The sequence below is a fragment of the Theobroma cacao genome, chromosome 9, assembly GCF_053813885.1.
Source record: "Theobroma cacao isolate CCN51 chromosome 9, ASM5381388v1, whole genome shotgun sequence".
Classification (NCBI taxonomy): domain Eukaryota; kingdom Viridiplantae; phylum Streptophyta; class Magnoliopsida; order Malvales; family Malvaceae; genus Theobroma; species Theobroma cacao.
Window position 1 is genome coordinate 46324800 of NC_142647.1, and position 23849 is coordinate 46348648.

At 37.1% G+C, this 23849-nt stretch overlaps 4 protein-coding genes across 6 annotated transcripts; 2 read left to right on the forward strand and 2 right to left on the reverse strand.

Annotated features, from left to right (window-relative positions):
* Positions 1-601: 601 nt before the first annotated feature.
* Positions 602-4499, reverse strand: LOC18590366 (Protein kinase superfamily protein). The gene is made up of 2 exons (XM_018128254.2): positions 3805-4499; positions 602-1611 (listed from the first exon to the last, which is right to left on the reverse strand). Exons 1-2 carry the CDS (start codon positions 4389-4391, stop codon positions 816-818), a joined length of 1383 nt encoding a protein of 460 aa, XP_017983743.1. The 5' UTR covers positions 4392-4499; the 3' UTR covers positions 602-815.
* Positions 4500-9672: 5173 nt separating this feature from the next.
* Positions 9673-14981, forward strand: LOC18590367 (serine/threonine-protein kinase D6PK-like). The gene is made up of 3 exons (XM_018127257.2): positions 9673-10027; positions 10643-12591; positions 13939-14981. The coding sequence occupies exons 2-3, from the start codon at positions 10859-10861 to the stop codon at positions 14795-14797; spliced, it is 2592 nt and encodes an 863-aa protein (XP_017982746.2). The 5' UTR covers positions 9673-10027; positions 10643-10858; the 3' UTR covers positions 14798-14981.
* Positions 14982-15448: 467 nt separating this feature from the next.
* On the forward strand, positions 15449-19522 carry LOC18590368 (protein-tyrosine phosphatase). Its single transcript, XM_007015830.3, has 5 exons — positions 15449-16078; positions 16410-16545; positions 16704-16771; positions 16846-16932; positions 19193-19522. The coding sequence occupies exons 1-5, from the start codon at positions 15668-15670 to the stop codon at positions 19271-19273; spliced, it is 783 nt and encodes a 260-aa protein (XP_007015892.3). The 5' UTR covers positions 15449-15667; the 3' UTR covers positions 19274-19522.
* An 85-nt stretch (positions 19523-19607) lies between these two features.
* LOC18590369 (alkaline/neutral invertase E, chloroplastic-like) lies at positions 19608-23314 on the reverse strand. Of its 3 annotated transcripts, XR_016028363.1 has the most exons (8): positions 23145-23314; positions 22215-22886; positions 21942-22107; positions 21625-21836; positions 20766-21259; positions 20609-20657; positions 19833-20345; positions 19608-19729 (listed from the first exon to the last, which is right to left on the reverse strand). XR_016028363.1 is itself a non-coding variant. In XM_007015831.3 (7 exons), exons 2-7 carry the CDS (start codon positions 22836-22838, stop codon positions 20019-20021), a joined length of 1872 nt encoding a protein of 623 aa, XP_007015893.2. In that variant the 5' UTR covers positions 22839-22882; positions 23145-23314; the 3' UTR covers positions 19736-20018. The 3 variants fall into 3 exon arrangements, 2 of the variants coding, with proteins under 2 accessions (XP_007015893.2, XP_017982747.2); XM_007015831.3 differs by lacking the exon at positions 19608-19729 and having other exon boundaries at positions 19736-20345; positions 22215-22882; XM_018127258.2 differs by lacking the exon at positions 19608-19729 and having other exon boundaries at positions 19736-20345.
* Between the last annotated feature and the right edge of the window lie 535 nt (positions 23315-23849).

Sequence of the window (23849 nt, forward strand, 5' to 3'; positions counted from 1 at the left end):
ATAAAAAGAGTAACACGAGAAAGAAAAATTAAACCTTTTGATGGCATCATGTAATGGAAAGTACGCGGGGATCATGTGAGAGAGCCCTATCTAAGGGGAAAACTGAATTTTCCCTCATGCCAAAGACCCACATTTTCCCTACGCTGTAAACAAGATCACATGGTGGGGGCAATGCTCTTTCACAACCAAACACACACAAACAAAGCAACAATTCCCCTCCCTCATGGTTATGCCCATTCTCCGGTCCCCCACCCGTGATCGGTGGACAGCCTATCAAGCGGCGCCACCGGCTTTCCCCTCCCCAAGTCAATATGGGTATTTGTTTTCATTTGCATTGTCGGGATCCAATGCTGCGGCATTGACCTCAACACATAGATGACCTAAAAACGGATTTATAAGATTATCTCATTTTTATGTATCCATCACTAAGCTGCCATGAAATATGAAATATGGGACAATGCTGCGAGTGAAAATCGGATACAAAACGCAATTTAACAATACAAAGAGTTTTGATGAATATGTTAGGGGTAGTTGTCATGGCAACAAATCTTACAAACCTGAATCATTTGTCCCCCTAGCCAATGATATCCTGCCACGTTAGTAGAGATGAAGCTTTCAGTCTTTTTATCTCATCTCATATATAATATATAAGTGAATTTACATATGCCTGCGCTAAAGATGGCCCCAATTGGCGGCATGAGCAGTTGGCAACGTGCTTTGCCAAAAGAGGATGATTCCAAAAGTCATTATCACCGGTTATATGAATGCTATAGGGATTCTTCAATTTTTCTTATTTACTAATTTCTTTACTTCACCTAATAATAGTCCACTGGGGTCTCTGGACAGCTTTCGTCTGATACAACTTCTCTACTAAATGGTGGTGGTACATATGGTGGGTGAGTGCATCTTAGCAATGCCCAGTTCACCCCTTGGAAAAATGGGTGGTGCTTGATGGCTGATGCACCCATCGTGGACCCTAACCGCCTTGCAGGATCCTTGACCAGTAGCTGGGAAATTAGATCCTTAGCCGCCGCAGGAACTATGGGTTCCTTAGGGAACTCAAGGGCTCGAGCTACAATGTTAGCTAAGGTTAACTCATGGTCCACACCCTTAAATGGTGTTACCCCATAAAACAGTTCATACATAAAGATCCCCAGTGTCCACCAATCCACAGGGCTGCCATGGCCCTCACCGGACACAATTTCCGGTGCCAAGTACTCGTGGGTCCCGACGAAAGACATGGACCGGACATCAATGGGCTCGGCCACAAACTCAGGTCCACCGCGGTGGCCAGTCTTCTTTTTGCGTTTGCGTTTTGGGTGGAAACATGACACAGCAGGTACTATACAATTTGGGATAATGCATGAAGAGGATGTGAAAGGAGGATGGTCAATAGGATAGTCGCTTTGCGGAGCTGGAACTGGTGGTTTCTGGCCAGAAATAATCTGGGGTGTTGGTGTGGAATCATCGCATTTTAACGAGAGGTCAAAATCCGTCAGCATAATATGACCGTCTGATCGAACAAGCACGTTTTCAGGCTTTAGATCACGGTAAACAATCCCCAACATATGAAGGTACTCTAGAGCTACCAACACCTCTGACGCGTAGAACCTGCAGACACCAAGAAATATAATCTTGTATTAAATATCAGAACCAACCAACAAAAGCAACCAACAACCTATAATTTATTCAGTCTCATCATTGTTTCATTAGACTAATCAAGATCAACAACTTCATAATACTACAATCTTGAGCCAGGGTCCACGGATACCTGGAGATTAAGAGACAGATATACCCTTTTTCTTTTCCTTTACCGATAACAATTGTAGACAAGAAAATATTTGAGATGCTCAGAGTGTCATGTACTTTTTGATCACATTAGCCAAGGGGCATGAGGACCTTCTACGATTATTATTTATCCACTGCGAGTTTAAACTTGATTTACACACTAAACTTAGACAAGAAATTATCTTGCTTCTACCTCTACTACATTATGCATACTACGAGGGACCTACGTGTCTCTTTTTCAAGCTCCCCTCAGAATCTTTTCATGCAACACATGAATGTTATGAGCCAAGAATCTTTCAAATCAAGAGTGGAGAAGCATATAAAGCAATCAAAAGTTCCTCTAACTTGTGTCCTTATCTTGCAGCATATTCACATTGCTCTCTTCCTAGATGTTCCCTAGTATTTGCGTGTGTCTTAGAATGGCATAATGCTCACAAAAGTATAGAACATATCTGAATCTGATTCGTTTTCAGTGGAATACTAATAAAAGATATAGTGGGAGTGAGTATCAAATAACAATTGAATTTATTTATGAATCTACTAGAAATAGAACTAGGAATATATGGTAAATAAGATTACAGTATAAATATAAAGAATATTTCCTTATCAATCATATGTATTATTGTATAATGCATACCCAAACATTTGCTATCAATTATGCATGTAACTACTCATTATCAAAGCGAAAAGATTTGCAAGAAGATTTGTTGTCCTCTCTTTAACCTTATTTTGCTGAATATAAATCCTTTGAAAGTCCAGTTAAAAATTGGTTGGTTATATAAGCATCTTATCATCGTCGTCATTATTAGTATTGAATGGTTAGGTGGCACGGACAGGAGACTAACAAGAGAGGGTCAGGAGGGCCAGAGAGCTATATGAAAAAAACAGGGTCTACCGTCATCAAAGCTTAAACTTATAAAAACAAATCCCAGAAATCCAGCAAAAGAAAAGGGAATTCAGATTACTTGATTCAGATTTCCTGGGATCAAACAAAAGGAAAAGAAAAATTCTTGTTTGATCACAACTAAGAGACATGCATCATGCATGTATGGCCTCACTAGTCACTAGTTACTCCCACTAACATAGCCGCCGAAAGAGAAACTGCTGGGTACTTTTTTATCATGAAATGCATATTAAGGATAATACTACTATAAGATGCACAACTTGCTCTAGTGGTAATCCTATTCTCATTAATTTCTCATTTTCTGGACTACCAAATAGTGCTAATTACAGTCCAGCCCCATATCATTCGTGTAACAATTTCCTTAACATAACTACTGCAATATATCTTCTTTTCCCGAAATTTTAACCAAAATAAATTCGGGCGCTTTATTTATAAATTTTAGAAACGTGCACCCTAATTTCTTAATAAGTACTACACATGCAAACCTTGGTAACATTTGTATTAATTAATACATTCTTAAAGGAGTACCAAAGTTAAGCCCCAAAAAATAATCGAACTAGCACATAGTACAAGAGTAATAATTAATCAAGCAAGAAGCTAAATCATCGGCTCATCATATGACCCTGCCGTGCGATTGAGCTGGCTCTCTCGAAGACAAATCTAATCTAAAATAAGTACTTAACTCCTTCCAAAATTCACCATTTCGCATTTGGGCACGAGAAAGGAAGCATGTGCATTAATTGGCCCTCGTACCCAAAAACTAAACGGTGGCATTGATGCGATATTGTAGGCACAAAAGTCAATATCTGTACTTAAAATACGCGTCCCCAAATTATTGGCTTACAGGCAAAAATAGTCAAATCTAAAACACGTTTTGACCAAAATAGCCAACCCGGATCTACCGTCAATCATAACGAGAATAACGAAATGATCTGATCCGAATTACAGCGAGAAACAATCAACGGGACCCCACCCCCCCTGACACTCCACCAGGTTGTGAGCCCATTTCCACCCGATCAATCACTCTCAAAAATCCATAAACGAAAATTTAAAAAAATATATGGTTTTTTAAAAAATAAAAAAGACGTTAACGGTTAACGGAGAAGTTGTACCTGACGGCGGATTCAGGGAAACGTTTTAGAGGTTGACGTTGACGGAGGACGTGCAGATCGCCACCTGGACAAAACTCCGTCAATAAACAGAGCCATTTAGGAGAATCAATAGCGGCGTAAAGCGAGGGTAAAAAAGGATGGTCAAGTAATTCGAGTATTTCCCTCTCAGTCCTGGCTCTCCCTTCTTTACTCCTGGACGCTAGCTCTTTCTTGTCCATCACTTTCGCCGCAAAAACGACTTCGCTTTTGTTGTTGTTGATGTTGTTGTTGTTGTTGTTGCCGTTGTTTTTGTTTGTGTTGGTGGCATTGGTGTCTGGAGGTGGAGGTGGCGATTTGAGTTCGGCTAAGTAGACGGAACCGATGTCGCCGGAGCCGAGGCGGAGGGCAAAGCGTAGGTCGGCGAGGGAGAGGGAGCCGGAGCGGAGGGGTTTGGAAGAAAAGGACCCGTGAGCTGAGGGAGCGAGAGAGGAAGAGCCGGAGTTTGAGGCGGAGCCAGAGCTGGTGCTGCGGTTTATAGTTGTGGTGGAAGTGGAGGTGAAGCTTAGGCTTTGGAGATCGTCGGCCAAGTCGTCTAGCCACGGCTCCATTGTTTACAGCGAGAGAGAGAGGGGTTGGGCGAGAGAAATGAAGTGAGTGAGAGAAAGCCGGAGAACTGTGTTTGATATTTGAAGGGCTGATGGGTCGGGTTTGGACTTGGGAATTGGGTTGATAGGGGGCCCAGATTATAGGTTGGATCTTGATTCGCTGCCTCCTCTGGAAATGGGGGCCCTCTTAAAAGCAGCGCTTGGGGATCAAATAAACAGGCCGAAGTCTGTATTTCTTTTTTAAGAAATAGTTTTTTGACAGAAATTAAAAAACCTTTTATTTTTTTAAGTAATTTCTTTTTTGACTCCCGGAAAATAATGAATAAAAAATGAAAGAAAATCGAGCAAGGATGAGATTAATGCTGGATTTATGTCCCAAATTCTCACGATTGGCTGCCAGCGTGAAGCTGAGTTGTATAGACAACCCTATTTTAAGGATTATGATTAGGAATATATGGTTTTTTATAGTTAGGTCCTCAGTCAATATTCAATATCTAAACTTGGAATTAAAAACTTGTACTAATTAATTAGTTCATTATAATAAAATTATTTTTTCAACTACAAAAGATAGAAAATAGGAATATGAAAAAAGAAGAAGTTAAAATCAAATTTCCGTATCATGTTCTAAATTGTTAGTTTCAATTGAATTAATGTTTTCTTTCCCTTTTGCTTCCACAAATTGAATAGATTAATAATTGTGTAATTGGGTGTAAGGCTAATAAAAATATTAACAAAACTATATATATATATATACACCATATAACATCAATCACAAATTTCATAAATTTCAAGTTAATAATTGCGTAATTGGGTTATGGTTTTGCTACAGAAATTAAGTGAGAGGTAAGGTCACCGTCGTGCAAATTATATCTTTCACCTTCCTTTTCCTTTTCAATCGTATGGAACCTTTACTACCTTCAACTAATCCTCTGTCCCCCCACTGTACTTATCCCCTTCTGCCTTACTCACCAATATTATGAGGTGAATTACAACCATTCATTAATTTCACTGGGATTACAAACTGAGATATTGTGTAAGTAACAAATAACTTCTTTTAGAATGTCAATAACTAAACTCACCTACCTAATTAATCGTCTAATCCCCATTCCCTCAATCCAAAAAAAAAAAATTATGCATTTTCTTCTTCATGTTAATTACTATTAAAAGATATAAAAATAGTGTAATTATCATCTATTAATGGAAGTTTCTTAATTAAACAATTTTTTCGCAAACTTGCTTGTCCATAAATAATAGTATATAAATGTTAGCATCAATGCTCCGACAAAGACAGTGTTCTAGAAAGCCATTTCTTAATTATCTTCTTATTCACCGCTACCACCAGCACCACTAATAGCGAGTTGTTGACTCAGATATAGATAATATGTACTGATAAGCATCCTCTTCACCATTATTACTAATTAACTTGTTCACCTTTTTAATCCTTTTTTTAATGTTTTTTCTGATTTGGAAGCGATAGACACCCTATTCAAACCACCACCAGCGCTCCTTGATTACGGTCACCTGCAGACCTAGCTTGTTTCACATCAAAGCGGGGTAGGCTGTATGATTAGTACAAATATACCAGGACAAAGAGCTCAGTTGTGGATTGAAAAGCTTGAATAGTCCATGTCGAATTAATGCTTTGATTGATCTGCTCGGCTTATCTTACCCTCGGGAATATTTTTCCAGCATTTATAGCAGAGGTTTCCCTATTATTTTCATTCATGTTTGTATATGAAAATGACCCATGATAAGTAATCGGATTTAACGTATGGATAACCGATCAGATATCTGTAATAGACGAGTAATTAACGTGTCGAATATCAACACTACTTGTAAAACCAAGGAGAAGAAAGATAGCACATTTGTCATTGTATCAAAAGGGCCCTTCCATCTTGCTGTCATGCAACATGGAATTTAAAATTTATGCTTTCTGGTTGTTAGTCATCTTAACAACGAAATGCGTGCTCCTCAGCGCATTACTGTTAGCTATGGTTTTTGTTTTTTTTTTTCTTTTTCCTTTTTTGAAGTAATGGGTCAACTGATATATGATGGTATCTGAGTTACTAACAATTCAGGTGTGCTGCCATGATTACAACCAAGAGAAATTGAGTGAAGGAGGGCTCCTACCCTTTATGTAGACGCAGGGTTTCAATCTTTGGGTCCTCTATAGCTCGAGCTCAGACTTAATTATTATGAATGTAGGGTTTATGGTGACGCATAAGGATAAAAGGGTAACGATCATCAAAGAAGTTTACTTTTCAAACTCCACCTATATATTAATTTGATCACACTGACTGAATTCTGATGATCCATTGGTTTCTGTCAAACATGGGAGAAAGAGAGATAATAGAAAACTTACACCACACCATGTTTAGTAGGAAGGAAGGAAAAGATGGAAAGAATTTAAGTAGGTAATTTTTACTTCCTTTCCTCTTTTCCTCCTACACAGTGTTTAGCTCATGTATTCCACTACACTTCCTGCAAGTGCATGTTCTCTAGAAGATTATCAAGATTGAAGTACATGCTAAAGCTTTAACCAGTGACTGCAATTCATATATATGTTGTTGATTTGGGATACCTAGCTTGACGGTTTATTTAAGGAAGTATTGAAACACATAATCAAAGCCTATAATAAGCTGATATATACTACTATATGAGGAGGTGAATGTTATCCAATCTGAAGCAAGCAGCCTTAATTATTGGATTAATGATGCAGGAAGTTGGCTTTCTCAGCCTGACTTAATTAATTTGATGATGTAGTTATCGTTGTAATTGCTTGTCATGCAAGTGTGTTCCTACCCCAAAAATGAAACCAGCTTAATGAAGGAACGGTTCAGGTGGGAACCTAAAAGTTGGGGCAGTAAGTTCTTTTACTGGTAATCTCTTCTAGGCCAAACATTGAACTTGGATCTTAGTCTATTTGATGCCCCATCGACAGCGTGATTGATCCAAATTAAGTCATCTGTTTCCGAACATGAACTCTTGTTCCATCTCCTCATAAGAACTCAACTTTTCACTAGATTTTTCGGTTGATCCTCCATCAAAGAGACAGACTGATGATTTGTTCTTCATCTTCTTTATACCTAAAACGCAATCATCACATGATAGTTGGAGGTACATGACCAAAAACCCAAAACATTTGGGAAACCACCTTTTAAAGAAATTGCCGCCCATTCAAACCCCATAAAACCAATATATTCTTGGCTTGATCATCCGTCAAAGTTCCATGATGATGGTTAAAACAACAAGACTTATCTACCAAACGAGTAAAAGCAAGAGAAACCCACACTTGAATTTACGTTTTAAATCTCCATCTAAAGCAACATTCGCCTTTCTTTTTCTTTTCTTTTCCTTTTTTTTTTTTTTTAATTTGCTGTTGTTGTTGTTGTTGTGGTTGTGGTGTTATCATTATTAGAAGATAATCAAAAGTCCTTTTCATTGTAAAGTATCATTGCCTTCAATTGTAATGCATTTGGTCGAGCACCAATTAATCCATGACAAATTTTCTTGTGTTCCCCTTTAACCTTTGCCCACTCACATGTCCTTCACTTAATGTTCATCAACTTTTTGTTTATTATAATAAAATATAACACCTTGAAAAGTGCAAGAAAAGGAGAATTTTACTGTCAAATGTAAAAAGTGGTTGATTTTGAAGTCATAGCACTAAAAAGAATCTAATGAGGCTGATTATAGCTAAGTTATTACAATTTTCATATAAAAAAATAATTAAAAGCACACACAGATGAATTTTTATATCACATGATCCAAAACATATTCTTAATTATTATTTAATACAAAATTAATTCTTTTTTTAGAGTATATAATGCATAGAGAAAAAAAAAAAGGTTATCAACATACTATATTCTAGGTTTCTACTGTTATATGTATAAACCACAGCTTTTAAAGGGGCTTTAAGGTTTAATGAATGGGTCAAGGACCATATGCCGATATGTATCCCGAATATCATAAAAAAAGGGGGCCTTGGTCTTTGGTACCTCTTTATGTATCCAAAGACCCAAGGCCAAGTCCCAACTCAACTTATGTCCATTATTGCCATGGCCCTGGAATTAAAACTTCCTAAAATTTGCCATTAACTTCTTCTAACAACATATTAAGTTTCAGGTTTTTGTTTTTAATTGAAAGAAAAGGATTTCGATTTAACTTTTTAAGTAAGAGATTATGTATCAATTAATGAATCAAATGTTCGAGTATAATCATTCATAAATTTTGAATTAAAAATATTTTTTCAAAATAATTTAAAGACATGACAAATTATTATTAAGACACTTAGTAAATTTTCATGTTTTTTTTGAATGAAAATTTTGATTTGTTATTTATTCAAAATAAAAAATAAAAAAAGAAAATTTCTAATTGTGGACACGAGTATAACCCTTGACCTAAATAGTCGGGGCAATTACCCTTATTACGCATAGATTGGATAAGAACACCGAATAAACATCTACCATTAATTAATTTAATTAGCAAAACGGTTTGTTTCGACGTAAATTATTATGAATTTAAAACTTTAGTTCATGATTTGTTTTGATATTATCTCGATAAAAGGAAAAGTAATTTTCAATACATGGACTCTAATTAAAAAGTTGGAACAACTTATGTTTTTTTCCAAATTATTACTCACACGCAAAAAAGAAAATGGACAAAAGGGCAACTTCATGCAAACAGTACAATAACATGATATATGGGTTTGAAATGAAAAGGTGGTAGGTACTGGTAGATAACAATTCAACTTTACATAAAAAAGTAAAAGAAAAAATTATAAAACCTCTGCAGAAGCTTTGACTATATCCATTGTTCAAAGGACAAGGAGTGAAGGAGTTTTGATTGATTTTGCATATTTTTGACGTGCTTTGTCTCTTAGCCTCTTAGGGGGACAATCATGCCTCTTCTGAATCAAAGTGCAATCACCGAACCAGACCCCATATTTGCTCTTACACTTCGGATTTCATGCACAATGTTGTCTTGTTTGTGTTTTTTTTTTTGGGTATAGTTGATTTGATGTGCAAATGGGAATACATTGATGGTCACAAATTTTTTCAATTTTCAGTATTTGGATTTTTTCCTTTTTTTTTTTTCTTCTTAATCACCATTACAATGCTAAGCTAAGCTTAAACTATTATCATCAAATTTGAATTAAGACTAAAGAAAAGCAAGAAAGCTACTATTGGTAGTAAAAGTTGTTCATGTCACAATTTCTTTCCAATGGGAGGCTTTGTTTAATGTTTTCTCTTTTCTTTTAGAACAGTAATAATATGAGTTACAATCAGAATTTTTGGTAGTTATAACACGAAGTATTTTTATTTTTCCGCCATTACAGAGGAAAAGAAACAGTAGAGCAGTAGTAGTCTAGTAGTAGAAGAAGGGAAACTTCTCGTGATTTGCATATCTAACTTTTCCTTTCCTTTCCCCCTCTCCCTCTCTTTCTCTCTCTCTTCATTCACTCAATGCACAATTTTCTCTTCTTTCCTTTCTCTTTCCCTCCTTTCTCCTAACCCTAATTATACCCCTTCTCTTTCCCTAGCTGCCCAAAATTTTCTTCCTTTCTCTCGTTTTCTTTTTTATTTGGTATCTTCAAAGCCAACTCTTTTTGAGGTTCTACGTATTTCCCAGTTTCATAGGTACCCTTTTGATCATGCTCTGTTTTTTTTTTTTTAATTTATTAAAACTTTTCTGTTTGGGTTTTTTGAGTTGAACTGTTACCGTGCTTTGCTTTTTGATTGAAATTCATCTGCCATGAAAATAATCTTTAATACTTTTAGATTTTTTTGCATCTGGGATTTTTGCTCTTGCTAGTTTTGAGGAGGTAAAAGTTATTTGATTCTGTAAAGTTATGCTTTTTGTTTTTTTTTTTTTTAGGTTTGAAAGCTTAAGTTTTTATGCTCCTTTTAGGTATGAAAAATTGTTGTTAGCACGTGGTGGTGGGTTGTGTTCATTAAGCCAAAAGCCTTGATGTGGGCGTGAGATTTTAGTTGGAACTCAAAGTTCAGAGTTTGTTCTCTTGTGGGCTATCAATAGAATTTAATTGTTGATATAAAGTCAGTTGTTGTATGGCTTTTAATGTATTCTACAAAATTGTCGGTAGTCTTATGCGTCTTTAATTTCAAAGAAGAACATGAACCTTGACAGAACTTATAACTTCATTTGTTTGATGAAGTTTAGTCATTTCCTTAATTGCTTTTAGTGCAAAAGGGAGTGAGTGTTGGATCATTCACGTCCTTTTTGAAATTGTGCAGGATTTTGAATGCTTTGTTTTGAAATTATAAACTGGGGTTTGACTGGCCATTCGAATTTGAGAACCAGTATGTTCCTAAATTATCTGGAGGGATATGTGGGGTTGTCGTATTGCTCAGTTTTACTCTATCTCCGAAATACTTCTTCAGAAATGGGTTAGAGTAACTTTGCAAAGCCATATCTGTCTTGTGTAGTCTTTGAGTTGAATCGCAGAAAAGATGGATTTTGTACCTAGTACTTCTGAAATTGTTGAATCCACTGATGAATTAGATGCTGAATTGAAAATGAGTGAGCATGCTAAGAACCACTGTATGCCAAAATCAGGAAATAAGTATTCTATAGAGGATGATATTAATCGTCTTTTTGAAGCAATCGACATTAGGACATCTTCTAGGGTTTCTGGTTTCTCAAGCGAAATTGGTAGAGATGCTTTGCGAAAGAGTGCCATGAAAAGACCAGTTAGAGTGGGTTCTTCTCAAGCTTCAGGGATTGGGATTTCTGAACCTGTGAGTTTGAAGCAAGCACTTAGAAGGTTGTGCATCTCTCAGGCATCAGAGATGGCTGCTATGAAGAAGCGGCTATCAAAGCCAGCAGGTTCTTCAGGGGTGTCAGAAGCAGGAACTATCAAAAGATTGTACAGGGCAGTAGTAGTTGAAGCAAATGGATCTGGTATTCCACTAAATGAAGGTAAAGGGAATGTAGTGGAAATCTCCCTTGTTCCTGAAAAGATTACGTCCAATTCTTCTGACAAGATGCCTGAATCTTTGCCTGTGCCAAACAAGGAGGTTTTCAACCAAAATTCCAATCTTTTAGATAATGCAACAACAGAAAAGGCAATAATCACCAGATTACCGTCCCCAGATCAGATTGTTCCTTTGGTCACTGAGTCTGAAAGTGAAGTATCAAAGGCAGAACTCAAGAAACTAAATTCTATAGATTCTTCCTCTGTTAATCATGCTGCCGAGGAAGTGGAAATTGGTTCTTCCTCAATCCAGGTTTGCGTTGAAACTCCTGTGCCTGGTAAGGAGCCAAAGGGCAAGTTGCATGCTGAATCTTGTCTGTCTGTTTCTAGTGCTGCTGGCAGGGTGAAATCTGTTTGCGAAACTCCTCGTCTAATCAAGCCAGTGTTTAGGAACAAGAGCTTTATGAGAAAGAAAGCAAAGCACGAATCAACTCCTGCTGTCAGCAGTTCCAATTCCTGTAATGGTTGTGTCAGCAATGATCTTGGTCCTAGTACTAGTTATACAGATAGCCAAGCACAGAAACATGCTTCAGACAATGGAAGGAAAGAAAATATGAAAGTTTCTCCTGTTTCCAGCAGTACAAATCGCAGCATTGAAGTTAACTCAAGCATTGTGGGTACAAGTTCCAAATCAACTTTGAGTTCAAACTGTAATAACAAATCCAAAGCCATGTTGACCAAAGCTGATGACAGATCAAGATCAAGGGAAAAGGGTGAGTTTTCCCAGAGCTCGAAAAGTAGCATTGGGGAATATAGTAGTAGCACAACCACTAGTGAAGAAAGCAATGTTAGTGGATCTAGTCGGACTGGTAGCAGACCTCACATGTCAAAAGATTTGAGGTGGGAAGCTATTCGCACTGTTCAGAAGCAGCATGGAAGCTTGTTGAGTTTGAGGCACTTCAAGCTCCTCAAGAAGCTTGGTTGTGGGGACATTGGGACTGTTTATCTTGCTGAGCTAACTGGTACGAACTGCTTATTTGCTTTGAAGGTGATGGACAATGATTTTTTGTTGAGCCGCAAGAAGATGCCTAGGGCACAAACAGAAAAGGAGATAATGCAAATGCTGGATCATCCTTTTCTTCCTACGCTATATGCCTATTTTGCAACAGAAAAACTTTCTTGCTTGGTTATGGAGTATTGTCCAGGTGGAGATTTGCATGTGTTGCGACAGAAGCAACCTGGCAGGAGTTTCTCAGAACAAGCAGCAAGGTGAAATCTATCTCTTAATGATGTTCAGATATGCTTTTAGTTTTGGTGGACAATTTGTGGTGTTTATTGTACCTTGTTTTTAATTTATCTATTCTGATTCTGTACAACTAACAGGACATATGGGAAAGTATTAATTACACATTTGTTACTTGAATTATGGTCAAATTCTCGATTTGGTACTTAAAGTTTAGAATTTCATAATTAGGTACTCAAACTTTGCTTCTGTCCATCATTTTGCACACAAGACTAATACTGTTATTCAAATGGATGATGTGGCCAAAAGCAACCAATAAAAGGATGCTATGTGTCTCAAAATGCCACATCAACATGCCACATGTCATAATTATATTTGATGTTTTGAGCACATCACCATGAAACTAGTGGTTTTAAGTATCGTGTGCAAACTGATGGATGGAAGCAAAGTTTTGTGAATTTCTAAATTTTAGGTACCAAATTGAGATGTTGACTATAGTTCGGATATCAAATGTGTAATTAACCCTATGGGAAAATAGGTAAGAGAAAATACTGTTGTTGTTTTGTCTGAAATAGATCAATTCATCTTAGTTCTCATTCTTCTCGTCATTAGTTGTTTGTAATTTCAGCATAAATCTACCTTTCATGTTTAAGAAGTCACAACCTAAATGGAGAAGGAAAAAATGCAAAAAATGATTGTCAGACTGCTTTGATATCTTAGGATGATTGTTAATTGGCAATTGCCATCATGAGAACTCATATACCTCAGGAAAGGAAAGAAATGTTCCACTCAAGTGAAAGCATTATACATTTAAAGTGATAGTAATTTATAGGGAGTACATCTTAATTATAATTCTCAACTTGAGATTCCTTTATATTGGTTTAATGTTTATGCAGAGCCATTTTCTTGTTTTCGATGTCCCTCAGAAGATCATGCAAGTTATGGAGCTTGAAGTCAAATTCATAACAATAGATATCTGAGGTTTTAAATATAATTAAATTGATCTCTGTGAGTATACTGGAATTAGATGTGAATGAACATTGTTATGGTCTTTTTAGGCCTTGCAATGGCCAAAATTAGGTTGGATGTGGTGGAAGATACAATATACTTTAATAGTTTTGATGCTGTGATCAGCACTGAGTTCAATAGAATTGTGTGCTTTGAGCAGGTGTTGAATTCCATTTGCTTTGTTCCTATGCCTTTGCTTTTTTTCTTTCTAATTGGACCTGATGCACAACTTCAATGCAAAGAGAGGACCAATTTGTCTATATTAAGCTGTATAAAATTGAAGAATTTCTGGATGCTTTATTCATCCACAGTTTCTTATCAGCCAATTTCTCCGATGTCCTTAATTCATGCTTTCATATATGCAGGTTTTATGTTGCTGAAGTCCTCCTTGCATTGGAGTACCTACACATGCTTGGTGTTGTATATCGAGATCTAAAACCAGAAAATATCTTGGTTAGAGAAGATGGTCACATCATGCTTACAGATTTTGACTTGTCACTCAGATGTGCCGTTAATCCAGTGCTTCTTAAATCGGCTTCACCTGTTGCTGAGCCTGCAGAGAAGATGTCAAGTCCTTGCTCTGAATCTAGCTGTATTGAGCCTTTCTGCCTCAATCCATCCTTTCAAGTCCCATGCTTCACTCCCAGGCTTTTATCGCTTGCTTCCAAGTCAAGGAAGATAAAGTCTGACCTAGCTACTCAGATTAGCCCCATGCCACAGCTTGTAGTGGAGCCAACTAGTGCCCGGTCAAACTCATTTGTTGGAACGCATGAATACCTTGCTCCAGAAATCATCAAGGGTGAGGGTCATGGGAATGCTGTTGATTGGTGGACTTTTGGAATCTTTCTGTTTGAGCTTTTGTATGGTAAAACGCCCTTCAAGGGCTCAGGAAATGATGAAACACTATCCAATGTGGTGTCACATAGCCTCAGGTTTCCTAGTAGCCCTATAGTTAGTTTTCATGCAAGAGATCTGATCAGAGGGCTTTTAGTTAAGGAACCTGAGAATCGGTTAGGATCAGTGAAAGGAGCTGCAGAGATCAAACAACATCCTTTTTTTGAAGGCTTAAATTGGGCTCTGATACGTTGTGCAACACCACCTGAGATGCCAAGGTTTTTTGAAACTGGTATCTGTGTGCCAACCGCAGCTTTGCAGAAAAAAGACAGCTCCAGGGGCGAAGAATTGCAAGGCACAGAAGACCATATGGAGTTTGATATGTTTTAGCTATAGCTTATCTGATGTGGGCAAAGGAAGATGTTTTGGTTCTCTTTTCAACAGTGAGGTTTCTGATCCTGTTGTAACTGATATATAATATATATAGCATATATAGTGTAAATGTAATTCAGAAAATTGGCGGCAAGTTATTATGATATAAATATACGGGTAGAGCTAGTTGAGTCTTGAGAAAGTGCAGCGGTATCTGGATTCTTGATTTTCATAGCATTCAAGCTTGAGCACCACTATATTGAAACTGAATGCTGTATGGAATACTTGCATATTCATAATTCATCGATTTATCAGGTTGTCTGTTGATTTACTTCAACCAAAGGTGTGAAAAGGTAATTCTCTTCATTTCTCCACAAGAAGGTATGACAGCCACATCGGCAATTGCATCAAACGGCATTTTTGTTCACTCTTTGTAAAAGTGATTTCCTTTTGGTAATGATAAACTGTTGAATAATTTATATGGTATTGAACTTCATGGAAAGAACAAATATTTCAACATTTTTATGGCACTTGCCCTGATCTTTACTAGCTTCTGTAGTTCGATTCTCTTTCAAAAATTAAAACCAAGCAAGCTCAAGCTGCCTGTCCAACCAGCTTTAAGACACTGTCTTAACGGTCTAGAGCAAATTCTTTCACTGGGGAAAATACATTCGAACACCTCCATGAACGTATGAACCCAACCCATGGCTGGAAGGCCAAATCCATTAAACCAATATCCATAATCTCTTTCTGTTTTTCATATATCTATAATTCTATAACTTTTTACTACTTTTCTTTTAGTTCGACACAGCCTCCAACTCTGTTAAAAGCCAATCCAGTTCCAACAAAAGGCCTATTGCTCCCAACTCCGCTACACTTGCAGAAGTTATGAGGCCATCTCTGAGCAATACCACCACTAGACTATCATCATCCACAGTCCCTCTATATTTACAATTTTGCCACCACTCCCATTTGCTTTCTCCTAGAGCCTCATTTTTTATTCCGCTCTTTCCATCAACCAAATACCCATCTCTCCAAAACCCAAAATCCCCTGCATATCCCCACCAAGACCCCAGTATTTCTCCTGCTTTTGGGTCGCTGGTAAAAGCATCAATGGCCTCTTCAGAACCATCCACGGGGGCTGCCACTGAGACCAAACCTTTCTCTGTTCTGTTTGTTTGCCTCGGCAACATCTGCAGGAGTCCAGCTGCTGAAGGTGTCTTTAGAGATATTGTCAAAAAGAAAGGCCTTGACTCCAAGTTTAACATTGACTCTGCTGGCACCATTAATTACCATGAGGTATATGCACTTTAGATATGCAAATAAAAATGGTATTTTGGAGTGACTTTTTTAGATTATGTATGGAAAAATATCTGCCTGATTTGGTCATGATTTTGGTAATAGGTCAGTATTAGTAAAGATTGATGCTTTCTGGGATAGCAAGGAATTTAAATGATAATGATAAATATTGATCTTTTCTAGGATTCCAAGCAATGTGAATAATAAAATTATAGGCCTTTTTTCTTTTTAACTTTCTAATCTTTTGATTGTCAGCGGCCAATGGCTTTCACAGAGGGGAAAATGGGAATTTTTTTTTAAAATTTAATTAATCACTTTGTTGTTTGTGAAGGGAAATTTGTCAGACCCAAGAATGAGGGCAGCCTCAAAAAGGCGTGGTATTGAGATAACATCTATTTCAAGGCCAATCCGGCCATCTGACTTTAGAGATTTTGATCTTATTCTTGCGATGGACAAGCAAAATAGAGGTACTATTCATGGGTTGCCAGTTAATTTAGCTTTCCGGAAGTCTTATTAATTAAATTGAACTCGTTGGTGCTCTGTCACTTTTGATTGTCCAGCTTTAGGTAAATGTACTGAATAGTATTAAATATCGCACATTATTAGTTTTCTTTGTTTCATGCAGAGGATATATTGGAGGCTTTCAATAGATGGAAATTTAGAGACACACTTCCCGCTGATGCACATAAAAAGGTTGGTAGAATATTTAGGGTGAAGATTTGTCAATTGTGTGGTTTTTGACATTGAAGTTCATACTAATTATGCAGGTTCGACTGATGTGCTCTTATTGTAAGAAACATGATGAAACAGAAGTCCCAGATCCATACTATGGCGGACCGCAAGGTTTTGAGAAGGTAATGCATGAGGATTTTCATTTTTAAAGGTGGATTTCTAAACTGGACATAGGAATCAGTTAATAAGTTTTCCATTGCATAGTTTTGGAATCAGGGGAATGTTTCATGGACTTTGTTGAACCATGAGCTGTTTAGGTCAGAGGGCTTTGTTTTGGGCAGGGAGGGAGGGAGGAAGCATGTGGGTGTGGTGAGGTAGAAAAGGATGACAGGATAAGAAACAAGGGAGAACATGGGAAGTTCTGCACAAAACTTTCTTCTTATTCTTCTTCTGGAAGGAAGGGAGGGAGAGATAGAGAGAGCATGCAGATGTTTTGTGATTTTGAAAGAAGATGAGGAAGGAAGAATGGAAGATGTAAGGGAGGAAAGGGGAAGTTCTGTCTAAAAAAGTCTTCTCCCACTTCTTTTCTTTGTTTTATTTAATTTTGTTTGGCCTAGGTTTTGTTTGTTAATTCTACCTCCAGTATTGGGATGAATTTCCAAAAATTTTGGTTCTGGATTATTAAAGGAGAAACATTTTGTTCCCTCTTTTCCACCCACCCTTTTTATCTTCTCACTTGTCTTTCTTACTAAGCATGGCCTAAAATTTACAGCCATATACAAATATTCGTTTGGGTAATGGAAAATAGGCCAAAATTTTCCAACTCGTGTTCTTACAACTATTGGACCTTTGTGTTTTATAACCCAAAACCAACTTGGAAATTCAAATTCAATTAGCAAATGACAGTCAAACCCCAGGAGAGAGAAGCAGCATCTTATTGTGAGGTTGAAAGAAGCAAGGAGGAAGGAATAATAAATGAGGGACATGTGCAATGTCAATGCGAAATGCACCTTAAAAACAACGGGGCAAAAATATCTTCTCACACTTCTTTTTCGTTAGGTGTGAGTTTTGTGTTTTAATTACATTTTGTAATATTGGGTTATAATTTCCCAAATTTTTATCTAGGGCTAAGACATAAAGCCTTGAAAGTTTTAGAAACTACTAGATCCATTTAAAATTTTGGCCTAATTTTCATTACCCAAGGACTTTTTTATGGCTTAAAATTTAGGCTATGCTTGGTAGGAAAGAAAAGTGGAAAGATGCTAAGGAATGATGGAAAAGGGGGAAAATGTTATGTTGGGTAGGGAAGCTTATAGGGGAAATTGACATTCTCTTTGGGCTCACAAAACCAATATTTCCAAATTGAGAATATTAGGGGGAGAAACTGCGAGGAAGACCTGGTGCTGTAGTGGCAAGTTTTGAATATTGGTGGCGGTCGTAATAGTGATGGCATGGTATGGCAATGCTAAGGGTTGCAATGGTGGTGATTACAACTTTGTTCAATGCAAAGAGGAAAAGAGGTTAATGTGCCGGATCTATAAAAATTATGCCATCTCCTGGCATGCCCCACATAGTAATCTATTTGATAAGCAGGCAAACCTAATTTGTTATACTAAAAATGTCAACCAAAATGAGCATGCTGAATGCTGCATATGGGTTATTGTGTTTGAAAGATGTAGTAGCATTTGGTGCTTCAGTCTGATAAAATACAGTTGATTCTTGGTTTTATCTTTTGAAGTTAGAAAGCTTCCTGCCTTTGTTCCTTTTTCTTTCTTGTCATCCTTGAACTCTTGTATACATCAGGATGTGCTTTATGGCTTTTACTGACTTTCTGCTGCAGTAAGTATTAGTCTTTGTGCTACAGCCACCTTATTATGTTGCTCCTTTTGTTTAACACATTATTCTCTGTTCTCTGTTATCAAATATTCAATTATGTCCTTGAACTTCCTACACAATGTATTGGGCATTAATTTGCCTCATATGAGTTTTGACAATCTTCTGTACTGGAACAAGTACTAGTTTTCTGTGTGATATAACATTTTTAATATTGCCTTCATCCTGTCACCTAGTAATGTTACCTCCCTCTAGTTGTCTAACACATCTCTCTCTGGGTAAAGAAGACATGTTTCTCCAATCTGTGTAATCAACTCATTTTAACTCCCCTTGTTTTGGTGCATTCATCATTTTATGAAAACCAACCATTTATTTGAAAAAAAAAAAGAATTTCCCCCTCTTTCCTATAATGCTGGAATACCAGTTAAAATGGGATATAGGTCTATGTACTCTAAAGTTCTTGATGAGCTCAAACAAAATTGGTTAGTGTATCTTTTAGTTACATTCCGCTGAGCCTACCATGTTTTGATTTTGTTCAGCATGTTATGGCAATTTTGTTCTGCATATAAATTGGCATGGCAAAGCTAACGAGTTCTGTTACCATAGCAGGTTTTAGACTTACTTGAAGATGCGTGTGAATCATTACTGGACAACATCCTGGCAGAAAACAGTGACATTCGCGGTTCTTAACTTCTACGTAAAAGCTCTGGTTAATCCAGTCCAGGCCTTGATATTGCTGGGAAAATGTCAATATATACCCACAGTATCTATTATGTGGCTTGAAAAGGGACTTCCATCCGTTGCCAATACATGAAATTGGAGTTTGTATGTATATTATTACTGTGTTTGACCTGCCAAAATGTATGAATGAAAAGTAACATCCGAATTCGAGCCTTGAGGTAGAGATTGTTAAATAACAATGTCGGATTTCATGATTTACACAGATTTCTCACTGGTGGAAAGTCTTGTTCTTCCTTTAACCTGTATTGTTTTACAATTTTTAGATAAAAGCTCAAATCAATAATAGTTCTCAATGGAGATCTCCTTTAATGTGAAGATACAGATTGAAGATTTTAATGCTTGAACACCCTCACACAGATCCACATACAGAAGTCTGTTGCTGCTCCAGATTCCAGAGCAGATGGCCTAAAAAAGCAAAAAGGTAACATTCATTTGTTTTTGTTTATCCACAATATTCAAACAAGGAAAAGAAGTGTTACCTTGCATATGTATAATTATACATGGATACCTGAAAACCAGAAAGTGGACAGGACATGCTTACAGCAACTACACTTGCCAAAACAGAACTATGTTACAATGTCTGTATAGTATAGAAATACAATGTATGAACTTAGTTACGTATGGAACAATCTCACTTTCAAAAGATTCAGAGAGCTGAATTCTCCATGGGAAACTTTAAAAGTATCATTCAAGCTCATATGAGGAAGGGCTGTTTGAATCCCTTTTGGCCACGTTTCTTCCTTGGGTTGGCACTGAGCATGCAACAAAACGCATTTACTAGGTCCGCGTCCTCCTCATTTATAAGAATCTTTGCTGCACTAGGGTTAGCAAGGAGGAGCTTTGCCACAAGGTATCCAGCAATAGACCATGTTTGAAACAACCGCGACTGCTTTCCTATAAATCTTGCTCTTCTAGTGTCATAATATTCTGGCCACTTGTCTCTACATATGCGTCTCTCAGCAAGCATGACAGCTTTTTCAGCAACCTCTGGTCTATTCATCTTTATGCATGCCACAGTGAGCTGGAACAGCACCATAATTATGTTTATAACAAGAAACATAGTTCTAATCATCACTTTAATAAAGTCAAATTCAGATTGGAAGGGGAGGTCAATGAATCTGTTGCATACTACAACATACTGTATAGGTATATAAAATTTTCATAAATCAAGATGAAAGTACAGTAAAATATACAGCACTGTCAAGATAACAGTATAGTATAGACAACAATGGCATAAGATCATTCTTTACTGCAGTAAATGAAATTTGGAAAGAATAAACTAACCTGCCACAACAAAGTTGGCCAAGAACCTCCATTATGGTATGACCAGGGACTGCAATTGAAAAATAATGTCAAGTATAGGTGGAAGAACTAGGAATGAGTTGCCATGGTAAATTACTTAAAAGTAAGAAAATCATAATCATATAGGAAAAGACAATACGTGTTCTTGGGATCACTGCCTGTGATAATTCGCCATTCCTGGCCCTCAAGAGCAGGATAACAAATTTTCAATGGCATATCTGCCACCAATTCTGACCATTTTGCTTCAACAAGATCCAATATGGCATGTGATTGATCAACTGTTGCAAGACTGCCTACAATAGACCATAAATTTCCCAGTGAAAAGAAACGGAAATCCATGTGAGCTGGCTGCAGATTTCCAATCAAATAACCTCCTCTGGCAGGCATAAATTCCACCAACCAGGGAGGGATCTGATCTGGGTAGATGTTGAACTTATTAACAGCATCAAATGAGTATTCCTCTGTCTTGTAACGGTAGATTTCATTAAGCTTTTTCATGTCAATCCAGTAATATTCTCTGATGTGAAACGATAATGCAACTAAACGATTGTTAAGGGCTCTTATAAGGTCAGCTGAACCATCCTCAGAAGCAAGCATCTCACGTGCACAGAGTAATGCCGAATAAAAAAGTGCCTGCAAGAACATATAATTTTTATGCAAAAGAGTGCCTTCATATCTCCGTGTAACAATGAACATGCCTACAATCACAAAGCTTCAGCTTCTGTAAGATAAAAGCATTGATAAACCCTAAAAACCTATCGAGTGTAGAAGAGTAAAGAAGTGTTTTCACTCTAAAAAAATGAAAACAGGAGAGGTGGAGGTTCACAGTTGAGAAAAGAACACAAATATCAATATATCATGTTTCCCGGATTATGTGCAAGTATAGAGAGGTTATACATTTACTCCTTGACAGTTTTGAAACTACAGAAAACATCATTCATTCCTCTAAAAAACAACTCAATGAAAAATTCAAGTCAAACATGTAAAAGGAACTAAACCTGAATTTCCAAAGGATGGCCATGGATTCCCATGCGACGATCTATCATGCAAGAACCATCTGTCACTAATAAAGTTGGAAACATGTCAAAGCCATCAGCAAGACAGAGCTTTAAGATCATTTTGATCCCAGTTTGCACATCAACCCTCTCTTGCACTGAAAGATCTCCTGTGCATTTTCCATATGCTCGTAATAGTATAATCCACCATAATCCTTGAAGTGAAATCCAAAGTTGAACCATTAATCTCTTAGGTTAAATATGAATAAACGTACACCAAGATGTAACTCAGGAGATAGTTTACTGCAACATTCTCTTACCAGAATCAACTGGAGCAACACGCCCGATTGCTGCTTCACCAAAGTCAGGGTCTAAGACATCTTCAGTCACAGAATCATCACCATCACGTGGAACAGTGCGCACTTTGAAACTGGCAGGCATCAGTCCCTGATCAGGACTATGACAATCCATGGTTTTCTCCCAGCTCTGTCAATTTAACAAGTAAATCAGTGGAGATGTGACATTCATGCTTCAGACAAGTAATCCAACTGTAATGCTTAATCAGGGTAACAAGATCAGAAACATTATGTTACCTGCAACTGAAGTGTGTATAGAATGAAATTCCGAACAATATCATACTCTCCCTTCAAAAGAAAAGCTATCCCCGAAGGTATGAAATCACGGATAAAGACTTGATCATAGTTCAGAATGCTGGAGCTGCTTGTATCACTTGCAGCAATTGTTCCAATTGGATTACCACAATAGTAAACAACAGACTCCTTCAGCAGATCCCACGCTTCTTCCTCAATCGACTTCCTACTATCTATAACTGTTCCAACCCCATTTGTGTCACCATTGGCAAACCCTTCCTTATCAGATTTCAAGAGTTGGTTCAACTCAAACTCTTGAGCATTATTCACATTAGTCCTACCATTTATGGAAAGTGAAGTGGGCCTTCCATCATCCGCTGTTACTTCACTAATACTATCAGCCTTTTGGCATTTGCATCTCGAAAAACATGATCTTTTTGTTCTGTTCATTCTATCAGTACTATAATAACCAACGCTCGAAAAAGCATAGCTCTTTATTCCATTTTGCGATGTTCCTAAACTATAATGGAATTCTACCAACCCTAAATTTCTTTGTTTTCCAAAATTTGCACCAGATTTAAATAAAAGCATAGGATCTAAATGTAGAAATGCTTCTGACACAGCCATCGGTCTTAAATTGTAAACTGAATTCAATTAATTTCTTCAACCAACTACCTTATCAACACAAAAAGAAAAGAAATTATGAACTAAAATGAATAATAATAGTAATACAAGTAATGATGGAAAAATTAAAGCATAGAATAATTTTCTTCGAGTAATAAAAAAAATTATTTTCTTATAATGAAGTTAAAGAAAAGAATCAATCATTTTCCTTTCTATGATAGTGAAAATTGAAAATATAAAAAAATGAAAAATAAAGCAGGATTGTCTCAGTTCCTTGGGAAGCTAACGTAAGTGGTGAATTAAACTCACCTCTGCACCATCAAAGGATTTCTATCAGTTCATTTGAAGCAAAAGAAAGCACCATGTCCTGCTTTTTCTCGGGGAAAATGCAGGGTTTTGTATGAGGTTTGCTAGAATTTTCTAGGCATCCAAACAACGGTTTTTTACACTTCTGGCTTATGACACTATGCGTGGACGGAACGAGGAGAGAAGACAAATTACAACGCACCGTTTTGATCTGAAAGGGAATTAAATAAAACAAAACGGGGAGCATTGGATAATTTTTTTTTTCTCCAAAAGAGAATAAATAATTATGAGCAGTGGACGTGAGGTTTGCACGTGTGGGATAAGGTGGTGCGCCATTGTCGTGGCTTTTCAGCTGATTCATCACCTGGAAAGGGAAAGAAAACTATATCTGATGCTGACACAAACATGGAAATCAAATCACCAAATAATTTCCAATATTTTAATTGTAAAAATACTTCTGTATTTACGTGTACAATACCATTTCATTAAGGAGAAGCTCGCCGGCCTCTGCCATGCATGGGGAAATACATATAAGATTATATTACAAGCTAAAAACCAAAGAAGCGCCTACAAGCTTCAAGGATCTTGTTTCTTTTCTTATCTGATTCTGCTTCAGCCTGGAGCATGACTGTGTTTTCTTCATCTCCAACTGGAACTGGATCATAGTGGTGATCCATCCTGCGATAAACTTGGTTCACCGAAGCTGAA